Genomic DNA, 23,240 nt, shown 5'->3' with positions numbered 1-23,240 from the left:
AAAATGTTTGAGAGGAAAAAAAAATGAAAGATTTGCATGTTCTAGCAGCCTGGACCAACTTGCTGTTTATTCAGTATGTTGATGTAACTTCAGCCACTTTGTAGTAACATCCTTGGTGTTTTTGTTTATCACATTTCTTAGGCTACATTTTTCTGGCTGCAAAGTGAAATGATTTGGTATAACCTGAGTGTGTATGCGCATTTGGAGAGTATATAAACTGTACAGCTGCACATTACAACAGTGGTTTCAAAAGTACAAAGATTTGAAATTACAAATTTGCTAAAGTGCTTTGAAATATTATTAACATCACCTAATAAATGCAAGTTTTTTTAAACTTTGGTGTGTGCTGGACTTCAACTGGAATGCTGTTATGATACAGTGTAAGACACACTGTTAATTGATGCAAACTGTGAGCAGACTTACCTTGGTAATTTGAAGTAAACCAACTCAAAGATCCTTCTCTAGCTCCTAGGTCTGGAACACAGATGAGGCAAGATTCACTCTACTTATCACATATATCTAGGTTTCTTGACAGTTTCTTTGACTTTAGAGTGTCCTCCCATTTTAAAAACATCCATCCTTCTCCAGAACTTACAAGCAGAGCACCATCAAAGCTGCATTTTAGAATGGTGCAGTTCTGTCGGTGCATTGGTTTGGCATTTTGTTCCCTTTTACAATTAGTCCCATTTTAAGAGCGATGTTAGCTAATTAAACCACTGTTTCAGTCAACCTCCCAACAACCGAAGGGGTCTAGGCCCGAAACGTCAGCTTTTGTGCTCCTGAGATGCTGCTTGGCCTGCTGTGTTCATCCAGCCTCACATTTTATTATCCCAACAACCTACTTGTATTAAAACTTGCAGTTGGCAATTGACAACACCTCAGAGGAGGTGATTCAGTGCATGCAGAGCAGGGGTTCCTGTACTACTCTTTCATTTGAATGAATGAATCGCCATGGTCTTACCAGACCATACAGCTGCTCTCTCATTAGTGAAGGACGACTGATGGTGATTTAACCTGAGCATAACACCACAGGCAAGGGGAAAGGTTGAGATGGAAAGCCCTTCATGGTAACCTCAGCTGGTGTGAGGATTGACCCCATGCTGTTGGCATCACACTGCTTTACAAACCAACTATCCAGCCAAATGAGCTAAGCTGACTACCTCTTATCACCTCTTGAAATCAGCCTGTATGAAAAATCTAAATACGAAGAATCTAGTCTTAAAAATAAAGAAGTCATGAACCAAATATAATTTTAAAGTGTCCTAATTTATCCCTGTTTCAGGTTTTACAGTGCACTTCCCTGCATTCAGCATAAATTTTCTCGAAGATCTTAAGAGTAAGATTACATATGCTTCTACAGCTCTTTTTTCTAAATTGCATATTGTGATTTGGGTGTGACAATCTTGCAGGCTTGCGGAGAGATCCTAATCAGGCACCCACAGCAATGGTGATTCCAGTGGCATTACCCAAACCCCACCCTCATCATCCATTCACACCCTTCAATGGGACCTGCTTAATTGGACCCGATGACCCGATTCCACATACCTTGCTACGAAGGTGGCTTGCATCATTGTAGCTCAACTAAATGCAGTACCATTTGTGCCCACCCACTATTGACAGAACAATTGGAACTGAAGTGTTGGCCTACCTCCAATGTTCAGCAATTCCTGAAGTTGGGATATTGGGCCTTAAATGGATAAAAGCCTCAATTGCAGCACATCGGCTGCTGGGGCTAGCATAGATCCACTGGGCGGGGAGCACATCCCCCAAAATCCCAAGGTCGGATTATTACCATCTTTCAAGCACAGTATTGAAGCCACTGTCACCCCAACAAAACCCTGCTCTGTGGGAAAAAATTCCTCTGGAGTCACTGGAAAATTTGATTTCAGATTTAAAACATCTGATCATCAAGTTGTAAGCTTGTTGTAAAAACTCGAGTGACCCACTGATGCCATTTAGGTGAGAAAACCTTCTATTCTTGCCCAGTCAGACCTACGAGTGACTCTATCCCTGCAAAAATTTGGTTGACTCCTAACTCCCCTCTGAAGCGACCTACCAAATCACTTACATCAAGTTACCACCAACATTTCAAAGATGCTGCCCAGTCTTGCTATATCAGGGCAACTTGGGATCAGCAGCAACAAGTAACCTTAGGAGCAGTGCAACCATTCTATCCTAAACTCATGTCATAGCATTGCCAACTGGATACCAATTAAGAAGCATCTTTAGTTGCTTCTTTTCACCCTTTTAGTCCATGAGTACAATGTTTTTCTTGCTAGTTCATCCCACCATAATTCATTCAGTGTGCTCCAGGAATTAAACCTGAAACCACTTTTACCTATTAGACTCAGTCCTACACTGACTCGTATTCTTATTAAGTGTTCTACTGAGTGGCAGTACAGTGATTTTGTTCAACATTTTTCAAGGTAGACGTTTGTTATGTTTGTAATATTGTGCTGGGCAAAATTTAGAATCTGACCGGTTATTTTGAATACTCTATGATTAACCACCTGACCTGTACTTGATGAAAAGAAACAAACTTTCCTGTATACACAAACAAAAGAAAATAAACAAAGCAAACACCATTAATTTCACACTGTCGCTTTTGAAGATTTATTCTATAAACTTAGTTTTACTTTATACACTCCACCCAAGAGTTCTCATATCTCTCAAAATCTTGAAAGTTCATTCATTTCTAACAACCCAAAGGCATGTCCTAGCTCTCTGAAGTCAACATTAATTCTCCACACTATTCCAGTTATCGTCTAAGATAAAATTCTCCAGAGATACTTTTGTTAGTATGTTAGCTACATAACCATCTGCCTTTTCTTCATTGACCTAATGACTAGATTCCTTAATGTGGCTGATGGCAAGTGGTACAGTTTGAATGCAATAAAATTTGAAGTAAAAAAATTGTCTAATACTCAGAATAACAACTGTAAAGCGTTATAATACCCACTTGATTCACTTTAATGAAGGAAATCTGTCATTCTTACCTGATCTGGCCCACATATGACTCCAAACTCATAGCTATTTAGCTGACTCTTAACTGCCCTCTGAAATAGCTATTCAGTTGTATCTAAATCACTGCAAAGTGTGCAGAAAGGAATGAAATCAGACAAACGGCCTGATTTAATTGTAGGCATTTGAAACGACAATGTCGATCTCAGCCCTGTCTACCCTGCAAAATCTTCCTTCTCAACATCTGGGAGCCGGTGCCAAAATTTGGGGGATTGTCTTATAGACTAGTCAAGCAACAGCTTGATATAATCACTGTCGAGAATCATACCAACAGACATTTTCTCATCTAGCAACTTCACCATCCCTGTATATGTCCTGTCCCATAAGTAGTTAAGGATGGGCAGTAAGTGCTGTCCTAGTCGGAGACATCGAAACCCAAGAGCAAATGAACAAAGGACTTAACTAAGCTTTTCCATTTTACATTTAACACCCTAAAAGGCACATTCTAGTCTAAAACATATAAATCTTGAACCAGATTTTGGCAGCATTAACAATGAGTAAACATTGCAAGTGCAAATGTAAAAAGGTGTATCTATACAAATTTATAACATGATACCTTTTCTGAGCAACTTTCTTGAATTTAAAATTCTGACACTACGCAAATTTACAACTGATATAAAATTTAACTGAGTTTTATTTGCAAAGAATTAGAACTGTGACAAAGATTTTAAATGTTTAGATTTTGCACCAGACAATTGAATTTTTAAGTGCAAGCTCCAGTAAAATATGTAGTAAAGAACATGAATATGTAGTAAAGAACTGAGGCAGAATGAGGCAGAATTCAGATAATGTTTCAAATACAAAAATCCTTATCGTCTCTGATTAATATAATATCAAAAAAAATTCTTAATAAAGGCATGTTTCTGACTTCTTTGGTACTTTTTCCATTCAATTGTTACATCTGCCAGATGGAATTGTTAATGTAACTGCTCACACATGTCGTTTGGAATGACAGATAGGAATCAAACTGGGAGGAATTCCCTTAACATTTGCTCCTGACATTAAGTTTACAAAGTAAAATAAATGAAAGATAAGTATTTTTTCCAAGTTGCAAGATGTTCAGAGGTTACTGAATCTATTTCACAATTAACATTTTAATAATGTGGTGTTGTTAGAAGTGTTTTGTGTTTGACAGTAAATTCTCACAACCTGATTACGGATCATGATATGGCTATATCAATGATGAGTAAATGTTATCACTGACATGAGTAGTAAATGCAATACAATTAAATATATGCTGTATTTACATAAATATATGCAAATAACTTGAAGCTAGAAGTCATTCAGAGGATAATTAATATCACAGGAACAGATCAACAATGGATTCTGTTCCATATCATTATTCAATGGAGACCACAGAAAGGACCATGTTTGTGGATATCAAGGGGACACAAGACTTAGATGCAATGCTGCAACCTCCTAATGATTAAACAGCCATGCACTAATTAGGCTCACTTACTTAAATATCAGTTTTAACAAGGAGCTAGAGAACAGTGGAGATACGTCAAACTATTCTTAGACTGACTTTCAGGAAAGGAAAAGATAAAAAGCTACAAAATCTAGGCAAAGTATTTACAATAGAAACATCCAGCTTGTTTGCTCATCAAAATTTTTCGAAGTAAATTTCTGACATTTAAAAATTTAACAAGACATTTGAAAGCACTTAACTTCATTTTCATCTCTTGTCTTCTTTGTATGTAAATTGAATAACTGATGCCTCTAAATTCTATAGGGACAGAAGGTAGGTTGGAGGCATGTACAATCAAATAATCGCACAAGTTAAATGTGGCTTTCTAAGTCTAGATCTTGGTTAATTTTTGCTTTTTGACTTTTGCTCAATGTCCTTAGGCAAAGTATTGTTCACATTGGAAATTGCTTCCATGACATCCTGGGGTCACACTGTTGTTCAACCCAAAGATGATTGTTAAATATATGAAATGTGAACAGAACTTCCATCAGTTTTTTTTTGCCCTTAAGGCAAGCTTCTTTGCTTCCCACCTGGCAGCTGGAATGAGAACTGATGAAATTGCAAAAGCATTTTTTGGTATCAGAGGGATTTGAGCTGTAGAGCCATATGTCACAGAATTCTGTGACTCAAACCAGTTCCACAATTCAACTTTACATTCTTTTTCAAGCTACCTAAGTTGTTTTTGTGTTTTAAGAAAGCTCACATAATTGAGGAATTTTATATAGTTTATAAGTTTTGTTTGTAACATTTTCTTAAGTTATCTAATATCATGGGGAATTACTTAAGTAAAGTGGGAACTTTAAATATTGGTATTCTGAATTTGCAGTTTTGAGCAGTTAACAGCCCTCTTTGTTATTTTTTTCCCTTTACTCAATTGGACATTCCTACCCCATGAGCAATTCATAACCAAAAAAAAACTTAACAGTCTCCACAAACGCTGCATCAACTCAGAGGTACAAAAGAGTGAGAGGCTTTGAAATCTGTTTCATTTTAATTTTCTCTGGCTTCTTCCCTTTTGGGAAACTACTAGCCTCTATACTATACCATGAGGTGAGTAAACATTACAACTTCATGGTGCAGAAGATCTTTGAAACTAATCACATTTCACTGTTTTGTGCTCATACAAAGATTCAATATGCCACTTGACAGTGTCTTATATTTAAGTGACATTGAAACCCAAGTGGATTAATATCTTTCAACTTGAGTACTCTATAGTGAAAAGTTGCTTTGTATTGACAACATTCACAAGGAACAAGGCTCATGTAGAAGATTTGGTGAATATCAAGGAGTTACAAGATTGTAATTCAATTGAGCATTTCTAAAAACCTGATAAATATGAGAGAACATCAGGCATTTTATAAATCCCAGTAGGATTATAATAATTAATTGCTACTTTTCAATCTGCCAGATGTTTGATATTTAATGTATTATTAAAGACTGCCAAATTTTTAAAAGTTAGATTTCTCTACCATTAATTGGCTGCTACATTGCCTATTGTTAAATCAACATGTGAAGATGAATTGCTGCCAAAAGTTAAAATGACAGGTCCTGGCTGCATAAGTCGTGTGTTTTCAGATTCTCCATCACAACTTCATAGAACAAGGAGTGGAGGTTAGCCATAATTTAGAAGGAAATACATTGCACGCTAAATGTTATAAGAGAATAAATCAGTTCTGAAGAAGGGTCTAGGCCCGAAACATCAGCTCTCCTGATCCTATGATGCTACTTGGCCTGCTGTGTTCATCCAGGTCTACACCTTGCTATCTCAGATTCTCCAGCATCTGCAGTTCCTACTATCTCTAATTTACATATATATTGGTGTTGTGTGACTTTTGACCTTGTCCATCCCAGTTCAACACTGGCATCCCCACATCATTCTCTCCATGGTCTCTGTTTCTGAAATCATAACCTAAGTTTAAGTTGTATAGCAATGTATGTCCATCCCTCTCAGTGCTTTAAAACTTGGATCATGTTTATTTTCAAAAATGCTTTTACATTTAAATGCAAATTGATCTCTATAAGTATTTTTTGGTTATAACTTGGAACCATAATACTGTGCTTAATTCTTGCTGCCAATCTAAAACTGCTCACAAATACACAAAAGGTTCTTTGCAGATAGGAACCTGAAATTTCCACGGGACTTCCCTGAATCTCCTGGTGTAACGTTGGTAAAAGATTAGTTTTGATTTGATTGATTTGAACAATCTGTAGACTATTTCTGCAGGAATTTTCAATTTGCATACCATAACTTTGGTGGCAGACTAGTGAAAAAGCCAAGTTTGCTTTTCTTCTGCGAACAGTGTCCAAAATTATAATTCTATCCTTACCAAACAATCATTGTAATTTGTCAAATTATAATTAGCTGTTTTAGATACACACTTCAATATGTGATAACTTTGTTGATAACAGTTGCACTTTTACTGACGTAAATGCTACATTAACCTAAAATGACTCCATGAAGTATATTTGCAGCCCTCTGTCTTTAACAAATTCTTTTGGAACTACATATAAGCTTCCAGCTGCCCCCAACATTTTATAAAAATGAAACTTTATGTTATGTTTTATTTACGAAATAATAATGCTGCTTTCTCCCAGTTGCATTGGTTCCAGAATGTATTGCAAACTCTGTGGTCTGGCATTTGAAAGTGAGGAACTTTATTTGCAATTCTTACAAAAGTCATTCTACACCAGATATCTGAATCATTAATCCCTACATAGAATTCAAACTGGCAAAATCATTTGGGATCATTCCCATTATTATGGTTCCTCATTGAAATCATCGATGAATGGTAATGCCATTCTTGTTTGAGTCAGGACATTGTAGGTTCACAGTCCATTTCTGGAAACTTAAGTCACAACTTTATACTAAATATATCAATGATGTGATTCACCATCAGAGATATTATCTTTCCGCAAGGCATTAAAGCAAGGGCTCAAATGCTGTAAAAGTGGCTGTAAAAGATTGCATATTACCATTTTGAAAAAAAGTCAAGGAGTTATCCCTGGTGTCTTGGTCAGTAGGTATCTCCTAATCAATATCACTCATTTCAGATTATCTGGTTATTGTAACTTTGTTGTTTGTGGGAGCTTCCAGTGCACAAATTGATTACCAATATTTCCCTCGAGTGACTGTATTTCATGGCTGCAAAACACTTTGGAACTTCTTCAGATCATGAAAGTTGCTACATAATTGCAAGTTCTTTCAACACAGTTAAAAACAAAACCTTCCTTAAAATTAAGTCTTGCCTTTATCTTGATTCTAAAATTCAAATTTACAAATTATAGTTATAAGTATAATTATCATTAGAGACAGTCACGTAATTATAGGTACAAATGTTTTACTCGGAGCTATCAACATGTTTCAGAAATACAATTTACAGAAATGCAAAATGCATGTTTTGTTAAGTGTTTTCTATTAATGTCGTTTGGATTGATTGAATAATTTATTAGGCTATGGTGCAAATACTCTGCCAATTGGCGAGTTTTAACTTGCAATTTCCAAAAATCCTCATCCAAGCAGAATTTTCATCCAAGAATAAATTTTCTTGGCAACCTAATGATGCATTCATCAGAATTGAGCTGTATGTTCACCATTCCCTTCAAAATAGAACTTTCAGTTTTCATGGATATAAGTAATTATTTTGGCTAAAAGTATTATTAATTTAAGCTAAATGGAGCTTGTAAACACTCGTCTACTGTTAAAAATAACAGTCATTTATATGAGGTAACTGATTCTGGTCATTGCTGCCTTTCAAGAATCTGGCATACGGTTGTGAGTGGCATCAAGTCGACTCTCAGTGATTAATGGGTATAGTGGATATTGTACTTAGTAGGTAAATTCCATTAAGTAAATTTAATCCAGAAGGATATTATTTCTGAGCTTGCATAAGGCATTTTTTTCTATATAAATAAACTTAAAGCAAGGTAACTATTTACGTCATGTTTTGGGAATTATGGAACATTTTCCCACTAACACTTTTTGGAAGAAGAGTCACTTTTCCAATCCTATATTTCAAAGCATTTTGTGATTGCATAAGTTTAAAAAAATGAATTGAGTATAAGGTGGTTAATGTAACGATCCAAGTTAATTTTCCTCCCCACAAAGTTAAAACAATAAGCAATATTTTGACCAGGATGCTCTTCAGAGGGTCGCTATGGATTCGATGACCCAAATGGCCTGCTTCCACACTGTAGGGATTCTTTGATATGATTCTATGATCTTATTGTTGCATATTACCATCATCTTGGTTACGCAGGCATTCTGTTATTAAGCATGAAATATGCATAGATTCATAGAAAGATTGGTTACAATGCATTTGGCCCATTATGGCAATGCCAGCTTTCTGCAGGAGCAATTCAGCTAGGCACAATCTTTCAAACTTCTCCTCTTGCCCTGCAATTTATTTTCTGTTCAGGTATATAAGCAATTCTGCCTGGTCTACATTCTCAGGCAGTTAATTCCTGATTCTAGCCACTCGCTGCATTTAAAAACAGTTTCTTTTTCACTTTGCCACTGCTTGATTTGTAACTGTCCTTATTATTAATTACACTGGATAAAACAGTTTCAAATGTGATAAATGTTTATGGTGCAATATTGTATTATCTAGTGATTACAGATGGCTCTTTAACTGGTTGTATCTTATATTTGATCATTATGCTGGCATTTGTCTCGAGATAAACAGTTAAGCGTAAGTCCTCACAAGTGCTCTGCAGAGAGAATGCTAAAGTAAATCATCAGCAAAATGGAACCTGTTGTATTTACATTTTGGGGAATGAGGTGGGGAAAGTGATTTATGTGAAGTATAATATGCAAATTGAAAAGAAACTTTTACCTTGCTGTTAATTTGCTCATTGTTTTAAGATTTATACAAACGGAGAACGAGAATCTAGATGGTCCAGTTTTCTTATCTATTTCAGTGGAACAAGTTCAGTAAGGGTTTGGACTAAAGTTTTGAGAACTGGCAACAGACCTACACAGGTCTTTTTGTAGACCTAGATTGTCGTTATAAAATCCCAATGTCACCAAGTCTCTTCTCTGCAAGTCCTGTTTTGACAACTTTACAAATAATTTTGTATTAGTAGCCTCTTAAAAGGAACTGCAGTCTATAAACTCTCACGGTTCTGCGACATGGTAGATTGGATTAAGTAGATGAAATAGCAACATTTCTATCTGATATTTAATACAGAAAATATAATTGTGATTCACATGAGTTACTCATGCTAATGTGATGTGAAGGTATTATTAGCACCTATATAAATCTTCACCTTATCAATTTGGTGCGGAAACACTGAAGTTAAACTTGTTATTACCTAATGAGCATTTATACATGCAAAAACATAGTAAGATGCTGATGCTGACAATGAGCAGATAAATAATAAGAATGTCACATGGCAAAAAGAAGCTTTAAAGAAGAACTCACATTTATTGATCCCTTTGACTTTGTTAAACTCAATGAAGCACTTATTTGGAAGTCAGAAAAGTGTAAGAATAAAAGGAGTTATAAGGTGACTGAAGTGCACTCGAAGAAGCATTTTGAGATGGATATAATGTAACAAGGCAATGGGGCTTAGTGACTTGTAGACTTTGGCGGATAAGACGGTTGAGGACATTCCCTTTGATGATGAGGTGATAAGCATTTCCCTTAAAAAGAGATGATAGTTATCAAGAAGAATTTAAACTAATAAAGGAAAGAATGATAACTAAAGTTTACATTCCCTGTGGAGGAACATTGACAGACACTAGACTACCAGTATCCTCTATTAACATTTCTGTCTTCATGGTTATAATGAAGCAAAGTACACAAAGTGTTAACCCTTCTTCCATTGCATGGTACTAATTAACTTCATCTAATTTTCAAACTTTTATATTTTTTGCTTCATATTTCTCACGTGCTTAGTTTCCTTTAAGTATTGTTGAATGAGATTTCCTGCATTGTGTTTGCAGAGTCCCAGCTGAGCTCGGATCAAGAGCAGAGCCCAGGAGCAGACAGCGAGAGCCCAACCCAACACACTGCTTGTTCCTACAGTTCTCCTGCCGAACTCACTCCCAACTCCACCACGTCTCTTCCAACCTCTTCCATGGATGAGATTCAGATGGAATTGCAATGTGTTGATCTTTGGAAAAGATTTCATGACATTGGCACTGAAATGATTATTACCAAAGCTGGAAGGTATGAGAGAAGATTGCCTTTTGATGGTTTAAATATAGACAACTTTAAAAAAAAATCAGTCTGTAGTACTATTTCAAGGCTTATTTTGTGCATTGATACTCATAATAGGTTTCTCCAGTCTTTCAGAGCTGTGTCATGTCTCTCAAAATTTACTATCTCCGTCAGCTCACCAACCCCGGAGTATTGATGCAAATTTTGTTTTTAACTTGGTGTCTTCGTCACCTGTCTTCATTGGTCTCTCAACATGCAGTCTTTGCTGTTCTGACCGTAGGCTATTCTTTGTGTCCTCCCTCTCTCCCACTCACCCCTATCTTCATTCTATCCTCTTTCAGTAGCTGAGCCTTTAGTGACCTTATCCATTCATAAATTATCCCTCTCTCAAACCATGGCTTTTCAGAGTGGGGCTCGGGACTTTAAGTGAGGCCATAAGCTGAAATATTAGACCTACGTGTTCTAAAGCGGCAGAAGCTGACATGGAACTCTGGCCAGCTCATAACAACTGCGTTCCATCTCTGATGCACCCCAGCTCTCTCTGTTCTCACTGAGGGGTTGTAACATCTAACTTTAAACCTCAAAATGGAATCACAGTGTAAACATGTTTGAGAAACACTCCCCTAAACGCTGCCTATCGACCTATTTCTTCACTTTCAAAAGAATCCTTGAAGTCTGTCTTTTTGACTTTTTCTGGGTTAATGCTTATAACTTCTGGTTGCTGAACTCCAATTTCTTGCAAACAGCTTGGAATGTTGCTAAAGGTACTAAACATATCTTATTGTTGCTCCAAGTCGCTCTCACACCGTGAGTTAGAGAGTTATGCTTCCCAATTATCCAGAAAAGCCTTCTGTCGATGCAAATGTCTGGAGACAGGGAAGTAAGACAGTAGAATTAGGTTGGGTTGCAGTCTATTCCATAAATGAATCACTTGCTAACACTTAATTAACGTAACATTCATTGGACAGATTAACTGAAAGCCCCAGTGCCTGTTGAGCTGAGCATGAGCAACAAAGCATTATCATGACAAGAACAGAACAATGATCAGAAAAATAAATCAAGTACAAACACTTGAAAATATTCACATTTTGTTATGTTTACAAAGTTTCAGATTCATGGTAAATTATACAATTCACAAGAAACATCATTGGTTCTCCCCACCCATTCTACACAGAAGACTTTGCAACCGAGCCAAGAACTAACAAAACTTGGATTCATGAAATTTGAAACTGCCAACAGCTGGCTTCGAATATAGGGATTGAAAAAGAACCTATTCAAATCACAGTTCTCATGAATTAAAATGTTTAAATAATTTACTTAACCTTTTCCCTCAATATTTACATATTTGGAGATGATTTATTAACAGAAATGTTGATCTAAGCTGTATGAGCTGTTTCTTTGGCATAAGCCTTTTGCAGGCCGGTGCTTTTGGAATATGGAATCTGTGATCCTGACTGTTGCACAGGGATGGTGCTTGCTAGTGCTCACACGCACAGATTACTGGAGCAAACCTTTTTTGCAGAAGGTCTGTGTACACCATTGTCACAACAGATAACACTTTTGTGCCTGTGTGCCTTATGCTCCTAAAAGATTGTTTTTTCCTGCTTTCCATTGGGTACCCCTGCCACTCTTGTCATCTCCCCTTCAGCTCCCTGTACGAGCATTTCATGCAGATTTTGGGCAATGAAAACAGATTTGGAAGTTCAGGCTGTTTTCCATGCCTGAAATGACAACTTCCCCCAACTGGGGCTATTTAATGAGTAGTCCCTATTTCACTTGTTATACTGACATTCAGTAGCAGAACGAACACTTACTAATCTACTGAACTGCAGGCTTGCAGATTAGACAAGACCCCAGCACAAGAGAACATTCATGTGCCGCTTCCTGGCAACAGTTCTCTGGTGAAAAGCAGGTGGAAGTTTTAACTTTTACAATGCTGATTGGAAAAGCAAGGAATTAGCCAAGATAAAGCACAACTGGGTGCCTTCAAATTTCTGGTAGGTTCTGTAGTTAATATGCATTGCTTGTTGGCTCATTTTAAGAATCTCCCAAGTATTGGTCTTTTCACAAAGTGTTACTTCCTTTCAACACAAAAACTTAAAAGATTAAACGAAGTTCACACAAGACAGTCTGCTTATGCACCAAGTCAAAAGGAGAGGTGATAAGCTAGAGGTGGTAATATTAATCTAGAGACCCAGGTAACGTTCTAGAGATAGTAGGAACTGTTGATGCTGGACAATCTGAGATAACAAGATGTAGAGCTGGCTGAACACAGCAGGCCAAGCAGCATCAGAGGAGCAGGACTATTCTTCAAGGGTCAGCTTTCCTGCTCCTCTGCTGCTTGGCCTGCTGTGTTCATCCAGCTCTACACCTTGTTATCTCATGTTCTAGAGACCTAGGTTTGAATCCTGCCATGGCAAATGGTAGAAACTGATTTTTTAAAAATTGCAGTTAAGAATCTTCAGTACAAAAGGCTGAAACATTTGCAACAATCTTCAACCAGAAATGCTGAGTGGATGATTCATCTTGGCTTCCTCCAAGGTCCACAGCATCATAGCTCCTAGGCCACTGTTCATGGAATGTTTTAATCCAGCGGCTAGAAAAAGTACCAGTGAACTTTGAGTTGACTTGGTCTCTAATTTTACTGCACTCTCCAATCTGCTTAACTGAAATTTGGAATAAATAGGGATTACTGACACAAGAATGATCTTGCATTCTTGTGCCTGATAATCTTTTGGCATTGCTCCAAAACAAAATCATGCTTTTTTGTTGTTTATTCATTCATGGGATAAGGGCATCACAGGCTAGGCCAGCATTTATTGCCTATCCCTAATTAGCCAGAGGACAGTTAAGAGCCAACCATATTGTTGAGTGTTTGGAGTTGCATGTAGGTCTGACCAGGTAAGGATGGTAGAATCCTTCCCTAAAAGATATTAATGAACCCACCGGGTTTTCCCAACAATCAGCAATGGATTCATGGCCCACATTAGACTCTTCATTCCAGATTTTATTGAATTCAAATTCCATCAGCTGCCGTTGCAGGATTCATACCTGGGTCCCCAAAATATTACCTGAATTTCCTGATTATTAGTCTAGTGATAATGCCACTAGGCCATTGCCTTCCCACACTAGGCATAAGCCTAATGAAACAATTTTTGTTTTTCAAGTAACAAACTTGAACTGGTCATTAATTTGAAAATATTTCAAATAAGTCATTGAAATTATAACTGAAAAAGAATTGGGAAATAATCACACAGATATTGCTTCTGACCACTTCAAGGAATGGTTTTCAGAACCTGCCCCGCACTGATTTCATTTAGAACTAAATATAAGTGTATAACATTGAAAAGTTTAAAGAGGAAGGAAATCCCTGAGGCAGTCAAACTTAATAAAAATAGTCCTTTAATTCCCTTCTCTAAACTCTTTCTGCCATACAATTTCACTTTCAGTTATTCCCTTGTTGAAATTTTTTTGAGTGAGGGCAAAGGCGAAAATGCAAAATGGCATTAAATTTCATTGCAATGAATTCTGAGCGCACAACTCTCTTGCATTATGCATACATGTCACCACCTATTCTGTGCTCAGCAAGCCATATGTAAAATGACTGGTACTCAAAAACCCTTTGAAAGTGAATTTGAATGTGGACAAGAATGGGCAGCTTGCAAATCAAGTTCAAACAGGATTTAACCCTTCTTGGATACATCAACTTTCAATTATGTGGTAACAAGTTTCTCCTGGTATCTTTTTCTAAGGTTTATAAATTGGCTATTATCAAATATTAGAAATTCTAAACAAGTTTGATTTTCCTTTTGTATGCTCTGGAGTAAATTAACATTTGCTCTTCACCTTTGCTGTTGTTTTATCTCTAATTTCTACCCTACTCTTTTTCTCTCCCAGGATCTGTTGTCAAATAGAGCTTCCTTCATCTAGGATATAATGTGTTTATGTTGTTGATTATGTTCTAACTTATAAAGGTCAAATGGGGTATTAAAAGGGATACACGTTAAAATACTGGACTCATTTTCAGTTTTCCAATGGTTCAGAATATCCCTTGTATCAGCTCATGGCAAATCAAAACAAAATGTTCAAAACCAAGATAAGTTTACACACTGAAATAGATTGATTTTCCTTAGGAATAATTAGTAAAGCTGACAGTCCCCTTTTTTGGTTTGGTGTCATAGAATATAAAATTATGCTATACCACCAGTATGGAGCTGACCAAGAATTATTCAATAAAATGAAATCTTCACAGGGTTCTGAATTTTGATAAATAACTAATGACTAAAGCATTATATGGTTATAGTGTGCAATTTTGATTTCATACTGAATGTTCTGCCTCAAGCTTGGCTAATAGCCAAACTCTATAACACAGCTATATACTAGAGGATGAGCTAACATCCAAAAAGTTCCCATGCTTTGAGATTTAAGGAAGTGGTGACAGATACTAGAAATGTTTCTTTACTGCCTGAGAGGCAACCATGCATAAGAGTTGGTGGGTGCAATGAACATTTCTCAGAATTTAGGCGAACAGGGGGACATTATATATATATTTTTTTTTAAAAAAAGAACTTTCCTCACAACAAAACATGCAGGCCTGACGCAAAGAAGGGACATTGGAGAAGTCAATTTGCAGGTCACTCTTCAGCATTTACTGTTGTACCAAATAGTAACCTGTTCATACTCCCAGTCAGGGAATGGAGTGTATGTTCCCACCTCAGGCAATAGGGTGCAACTGTTAAAAATGGGCATTGGGATCCATCCGCTCATAAGCAGTTCAAACATACACAAACACATAATTTCTCCTGCTTGGAATCTGTTGCATATTTCACTGTCAAGATGACTAATTTCATAATCAAACAATTTCTGAGTTATTTTTACCAATCACATCAGACACCAAGAAAATATTATTAAGAGAAATGAAGTGTCATTCAATAGGAACTTGACCAATCTTCTAGAATGAGGAGCATGAACAGGGTTGGATATACCAATCTTGTGATTTCTCTCTCTATATAATTCACTACACATATTGTATGGTGTTATGCCTGAGGCTAGTGTGTGGTGTTATGTAGGAAGGAAGTTTTTCAGTTGAAGCGAGATTGAATTAGATTACTTGGTAGACAACAGCATACTGCAGCATTGCATTTCCAAATAGGCATGTTCATTGCTCTACCTAGCCATGGTGTTGTCTATAAACACAGCCTCAGGGAATGGTGATCAGAGATAATGGGAACTGCAGATGCTGGAGAAAGGTCTAGGCCCGAAATGTCAGCTTTTGTGCTCCTGAGATGCTGCTTGGCCTGCTATGTTCATCCAGCCACACACTTTGTTATCTCCGGGAATGGTAATGGCTTGTGGGGCTTGAAGTGAAAGGGGAAACATAAAATCTATTAAGGAACTAATTATAATTAGAACATATGGTTGATTGTATTCACAGGCGAATGTTCCCAGCAATTAGAGTGAAGATCACAGGGCTGGATCCTCACCAACAATACTATATAGCAATGGATATCATTCCTGTTGACAACAAGAGATACCGGTATGTTCACAGTGGTTTGGGCAGTACAGTTCAACTGTGTGGATATATTTAATTTTAGTCCCAAAGAAATGGGTTTCAATCTGTTTTTTCTGTTACCATTTGATATTCTAAATACCCATTGTTTACAAGAGAAGATGTACCTTGGAAGGAGGCCTACAACAGAAATATTTTATAAATTAAATTAAGTTGCAAGAATCTTAACGAGGCATTTCAATTTCTTTAAGGTTGATTTTCATTTTATCCTCAAAGAAATTTCCAAATGATTTCAAAGTATATCATTGAATTATTCACTATAATAGTCCAAATGAAGTATCGTTTCAAAGGCTTACAATCTGCTACAGTTTCTCAATTAATTTTGCTGTTAGTTTAACCTGCTTAATTTAGTTAATTTTAGAATGGATTATTATGATGTACATGTGGTTTCCTATGACACAAAATTGGCAATGTGTGTTGTTTAGTGTTTGTAACTTGCATCTGAGGAATTGGTGCTGTAAGTGGGTGACAAATTTGCATTGTACTCATTTGAGTACATGTAACAGTAAAGCTAAATCATTTCAATCCTCTTTATATTGTTTGACTGAAACGTCAATATTGTTCCATACCAACATAAATGTGCAATGCTCCTCTTCAAGCAAAAAAAAGAAATACTTACAATATATGGGAAGCAGTATTTTTCAAATATTTTAAACTCAAGGACCCATGAACACTTTTTTACTGACATAATGAACTTACAATACAGGCCCAGTTTTACAAACACCCACTGGGTGCTTATAGGATGTGCCAATTGTAACAGTAGACGAGCCATCATATACCTGATTAGTTTTGCCCTGTTTTTTCTGACTCAGAAGTTTTAGGTAGAAAGGGATCAGCACTGACAGCACATGAATCAGAAAATATTCAACTGAAGCCCCACTATGAAACTTATAGCAGTGGACAAGATATTGCTGCATCTTATATCTTTTCTGAACGGCATGGGTATCCACCTATCCGACCTACATTTTTCTACATGACAGAGTAAGGCATCTAATATTTCATTTAATGTTGACCAAATAGCTTTCTTTGGCAGCGAGAATTTATTTACTTTTACATTTGAAGCTCTCACAGGTTTTACCCATAGTGCTTTTTTAAAAATTTTACTGAAGTTGTCAAAATGAAGGATTGGATACAATGTTAATTTTCTTCATACTGCTTCATGACTCAATAAAGACAATTAATTCATAATGAAAAATATTCAGCATCAACATTGACTTCTGTTAATACCAAATAGCCTATCTTTACAGACCATATCATTCCTATTTGGCTATATCATCAGTCCATCACAGCCAGAGATTTTTGTGACACAACTATGCTGACCGTACTTGCAAGCCTTCGAGAATGTACAGATGTCCTTTGAAAAATCAGGACTGCACTTGGCAGCTATGATTTAAGTCCATATTTAGAACACTCCCATAGTGCAAATCATCTCAGATAGACTGAGGCTGTGCTACCACTAAATTTACTGTCAAGTGAATGACAGAAGTTTCGACATTAATCATGAACATTAAAATTCTCATTCTTATCTTCAAACTTTTATGACTTTCCCCCTCCAAATCCCGTAAACTCATCTCTGTCTTTAATACAATAAAAATTCTATATTCCTCAAATTCTAGTCTCTCTACGCACATTCCACTCCCTCCCTCCCACCACTACTGGATTTGCCATTGGTAGTTCAGTCCATAAGCTCCAGAGCTCCTTCCATTAACCTCTCCTTCTCTTTCTCTCGCCCTTTAATAGTCTTCTTGAATTCTACCTCCTAAGTGACTCTTCCTAATCTTTGGCTGTATCATTTCTTTAACCTTGTATTCCCACAAAAAAAACTTAGTATTTTGCCTCCATTAGGGGCTCTGTATAAATTCATTTTGTTGCTGTTGTAAATACTATCAAAGTGAAGAAAATAATAAATGCTGAGTACTTTGCAGACAGTAACACCATATCTCCAAAATTGATCTTGCCAATCTACTCTATGGCCCAAACGGTTATCCCTTCACAATGGGAGAATGGTGTCAGCATGGTTTTTTCTTTATCTGCTCTGGTCCCTTCTTGGTGGTTGTGTGTCATCTTGATTTAAAAGCAAAACATTCAGGAAAATTTTAACAATTGCCCGATGACCTAAAACAGCATTACAATCCGACCCCACCACCAAAGACAATTTTCTATCCCAACCCTTATCTGCTTTCCGGAAAGACCACTCTCTCCGTGACTCCCTTGTTCGCTCCACACTCCCTTCCAACCCCATCACACCCGGCACCTTCCCCTGCAACCGCAGGAAATGCTACACTTGCCCCCACACCTCCTCCCTCACCACCATCCCAGGCCCCAAGATGACTTTCCATATTAAGCAGATGTTCACCTGCACATCTGCCAATGTGGTATATTGCATCCGCTGTACCCGGTGTGGCTTCCTCTACATTGGGGAAACCAAGCGGAGGCTTGGGGACCGCTTTGCAGAACATCTCCACTCAGTTCGCAACAAACAACTGCACCTCCCAGTCGCAAACCATTTCCACTTCCCCTCCCATTCCTTAGACGACATGTCCATCCTGGGCCTCCTGCTGTGCCACAACGATGCCACCTGCAGGTTGCAAGAACAGCAACTCATTCCGCTTAGGAACCCTGCAGCACAATGGCATCAATGTGGATTTCACCAGCTTCAAAATCTTCCCTTCCCCCACTGCATCCCAAAACCAGCCCAGCTCGTTCCCGCCTCCCTAACCTGTTCATCCTCTCACCTATCCCCTCCTACCACCTCAAGCCACACCCCCATTTCCTACCTACTAACCTCATCCTGCCCCCTTGACCTGCCTGTCCTCCCCGGACTGACCTATCCCCTCCCCACCTCCCCACCCATACTCTCCTCTACAGGCTCCATCCCTGCCCCTTTAACTTGTCTGTCTCCACTCCACTAATCTTCTCCTCTATCCACCTTCAGTCTGCCTCCCCCTCTCTCCCTATTTATTTCAGAACCTTCTCCCCATCCCCCTTTTCTGATGAAGGGTCTCGGCCTGAAACATCAGCTTTTGTGCTCCTAAGATGCTGCTTGGCCTGCTGTGTTCATCCAGACCCACACTTTGTTATCTCTCTTCTATTCTGATTTGTCTTCACAGATGCTGCCAGACCTGCTAAGCTTTTCCAGCAATTTCTGTTTTTGCCTCTGATTTAGAGCATCCACGGATCTTTGGGTTTTTATTCTATACCAGTTGCATGCCTATGCTAGACTGTGGCAAGCAAATATAGAAACAACAAAACTAGGCACATGAGTACATCATCTGGCCCTTTGAGCCTGCTCCACCATTCAAAATGATCATGGAAGTACCATATTCCTGCTTTCTTCCCAAACACCTTGATGCCTTTATTATCCAAACACTTATTTGTCTCTTTCTTGAATATGCATGATAACCTGGCCTCCACAGTCCCCTGTGATAGCAGATATCACATGGTGACCATCCTCTTGAGTGTCATGGACTCATAAAATCATACAGCACAGAAACAGGCTGTTCAGCCCAACTCATTCATGCTGACCAAGTTTCCCAAACTAAACTAGCCCCACCTACCTGCACTTGGCCCATATCCCTCTAAACCTTTCCTATTCGTGTACCAGCCCAAATGCCTTTTAAATGTTGTAACTGTACCTGCCTCTACCACTTCTTAAGGCAGTTCATTTCCATATATGAACCACCCTCTGTGTGAAAAAGTTGTCCCTCAGGTCCCTTTTAAATCTTTCTCCTCTTACCTTAAAAATATGTCCCCTATTTGAACTCATCCACCATAACAAAAAGACCTTTGCTATTCACCTCATCTATGCCCCTCGTGATTTTATAAACCTCTGCAATATCACCCTTCAAGCTCCTACACTCAGTTGAAAAACAGCCCCAGCCTATCCAGCCTCTCCTTATAACTCAAACCCTGTAGCCTGGCAACATCCTGGGAAATATTTTCTGAACTCTCTAATTTAGTAATAACCTCCCTAAATAGGGTGACCAGAGCTGTACTCAGTACTCCAAAAGTGACCTCACCAAAGTACTGTACAACCGAAATATGATGTCCGAAGCCCTATATTCATTGGTCTGAGCAATGATTGCAAACATGTTAAAAACCTTCTTAACCATCCTGTCTACCTATTATGCAACTTTCAAAGAACTATGTACTTGAACCTCAGGGACTCTGTTTCACAGCACTCCCAAAGGCTTTGTCATTAATTTTATACGGCCAGCCTTTACCAAAATGTAATACCTCTCATCTTTCCAAATTAAGCTCCATCTGCCACTCATCAGCCCTATGGCCCAACTGATCAAGATCTCTTTGTAATCTTAGATGACCTCGTTCACTGTTGACACAACCACCAATTTTGGTCTCATCCTAAAACTTACTAACCATGCCTCCTAAATTTTCATCCAAAGCATTTAAATGATAACCAGCAGTGGAGCTGGCACCAATCTCTGTGGGACATTGCCAGTCACAAACCTTTAGTTAAGAAAACAACCCTCCACCACCATTCTGTCTCGTACCATCAAGCCAATTTTGTAACCATTTGGTGAGCTCATCCTGAATCTCATGTGACCTAACTTTACCAAATAGTCTACCATTCACAACCTTATCAAAGCCTTTACTATAGTCCGTGTAGACAATGTCTACTGCTCTGCCCTCAATCTTTTTGGTTACACTCTCAAAAAACTCTAACAGGTTTGTGAGACATGATTTCCCATACACAAAGCAATGCTGACCATCCCTAATCAGTCCTTCTCTCTCCAAATGCACATCAATCCTTTCTCTCAAAATCCCCTCCAACAATTTATTCACCACTGATGTCAGACTCACTGTCCATAGTTCCCTGCTTCACCTTACAGCCTTTCTTAAACAAAGGCACAACATTAGCCACTGTCCAGTCCTCTGGGACCTCACCCCGTGGGTGCAGGTAATACAAATGTCTCTACTAGGGGCCCCACAATGTTCCCTAACTTCCCACCATGTCCTGGGATACATTTGATCAGGTCCTGGAGATTTATCTAGGATTATATTTTTTTTAAGACCTTCAACACCTCTTCTTCCATAATATAGACTGTTTTCAAGACATCAATATTGATTTCCCCAAATTCCCTAGCCTCCATGTCTCTCTCCATAGTAAAAACTGACATGAAATTTTGTTTAGTATCTCTCCCATCTCATGGGGTTCCACACATAGATGACCTTGTTGATATTTAAGGGGCCCTATTCTCTCTCTAATTGCTCTTTTGCTCCTAGAGTACTTGCAGAATCTCTTTAGATTATCCTTAACTTTTTCTGCTATCCCTTTTTTGCCCTCCCAATTTTGCTCTTAAGAAAGCCCCTACGTCCCTTATACTCTTCAGGAGATTCACTTGATCCCAGTTGACTATATGTATAACATATGCCTCCTTCTTATTTTTGACCAGGGCCTCAATATTTTTATTCATCCATTGTTGCCTACTCTTACCAGCTTTACCTTTCACTCTAACAGGAACTTAATGCCTCTGAACTCTTGTTACCTCATTTTGAAAAGCATCCCACTTGCCAGTTGCCCCCTTACCTATGAATAGACTACCCCAATCAACTTTTGAAAGTTCCTGTTTCATACTGCTAAATTTTGCCTTATGTCGATTAAGAACTTTACTTTTGTACAAGGTTTATCCCTTTCCATAATTATTTTAAAACTAATACAGTTATGATCATTGGTACCAAAGCGCTACCCCAGTAACACTTCATTTCACTTGCCCGGCCTTATTTCCCAAGTGAAGGTCAGGTTTTGCTGCTTCTCCAGTAGGTACATGTACATACTGATAAAGAGAATTTTCTCAAACACATTTAACAAATTCCTCACCGTCCAAGCCCTTAATGATATGGCAGTCCCAATCTATGTTTGGAAAGCTGAAATGAGGGAGGAAACGTTTCCTTATTTCAATCCTAAAGGGACAGTCCCATACCCCGAGACTATGATCCTGGTTCTAGACTTCTCAAACAGGAGAAACATACTCCCTGCATATGGTTTATCTAGCCTTACTAAAATGTTATAGAGCTCATTCAGATCCCCTGTTATATTTCTAAACTCTGGTAAGTACAGGCCCATTCTAATCAATATCTCCTCATATGACAGTCCTGCCATCCCCAGTATCAACCTTATGAAACCTCACTCTATTCCGTTGATGGTAAGCATATCCTTTCTTAACGAGTTTTGAGAAGATTTACACCTCAGGTTGAGGTTCTGGATGTAAGTTTGCTCGCTGAGCTGGAAGGTTCATTTTCAGACGTTTTGTCACTTTTTTTAATTTGAAAAAAACATACTTTATTCATAAGATGTACAAAAAATAAAACATTTATACACCTACCCAGTCATGCAAGCCGCTCCGGGTTACCCAAGGGGTACGTACACCAACTAAAGGAAAAAAGCAAAACAAAGACAAAAAAAACAAAGCAAAGAAAATACCCCGGCAGTCGTCTCCCCGCACAGTCCCTGTTGGCCCCCTGACCAGTTGGGGAAGGCCCCAGCTGGGCCCAGTTACCAGACAGGACCCTTGTTTCTATTCTGGACGAGGGGTTTCATACCGTGGTCTTTCCCCACTGCGCCTTGGCTGCGGCTGCCCCAAGCTTTAGCGCGTCCCTCAGCACATAGTCCTGGACCTTGGAGTGCGCCAGTCTGCAAAAACTCGGTCAGGGTCAGTTCTTTCAGCGGGCGGACAGCAAGTTGCGGGCAGACCAAAGAGCGTCTTTCACCGCATTGATGGTCCTCCAGGTGCAGTTGATGTTGGTCTCGGTGTGCGTCCCGGGAAACAGCCCGTAGAGCACGGAGTCCCGTGTCACGGAGCTGCTCGGGATGAACCTCAACAAATACCACTGCATCCCCCTCAAGACCTCCTGCGCATAGGCACACTCCAGAAGGAGGTGATCGACAGTCTCGTCCCCCCCGCAGCCACCTCGAGGGCAGCGTGCGGTGGTGCAGAGATTCCGGGCATGCATAAAGGATCTCACTGGCAGAGCCCCTCTCACCGCCAGCCAAGCAATGTCC

General features: G+C 38.6%; 1 protein-coding gene across 1 annotated transcript in view; it reads left to right on the top strand.

Annotated features, from left to right (window-relative positions):
• tbx15 (T-box transcription factor 15) overlaps positions 1–23,240 on the top strand; it is a 101,515-nt gene that overhangs the window by 23,081 nt on the left and 55,194 nt on the right. The window contains exons 2-3 of the mRNA XM_048540202.1: positions 10,434–10,659; positions 16,085–16,186. Coding sequence (XP_048396159.1) covers positions 10,434–10,659; positions 16,085–16,186 — 328 coding nt within the window. The remainder of the gene's footprint in view (positions 1–10,433; positions 10,660–16,084; positions 16,187–23,240) is intronic.

Source organism: Stegostoma tigrinum, chromosome 12, assembly GCF_030684315.1.
Source record: "Stegostoma tigrinum isolate sSteTig4 chromosome 12, sSteTig4.hap1, whole genome shotgun sequence".
Lineage (NCBI taxonomy): Eukaryota > Metazoa > Chordata > Chondrichthyes > Orectolobiformes > Stegostomatidae > Stegostoma > Stegostoma tigrinum.
Note: the sequence above shows the minus strand (reverse complement) of the source record. Positions and strands in the feature narration are given on the sequence as shown.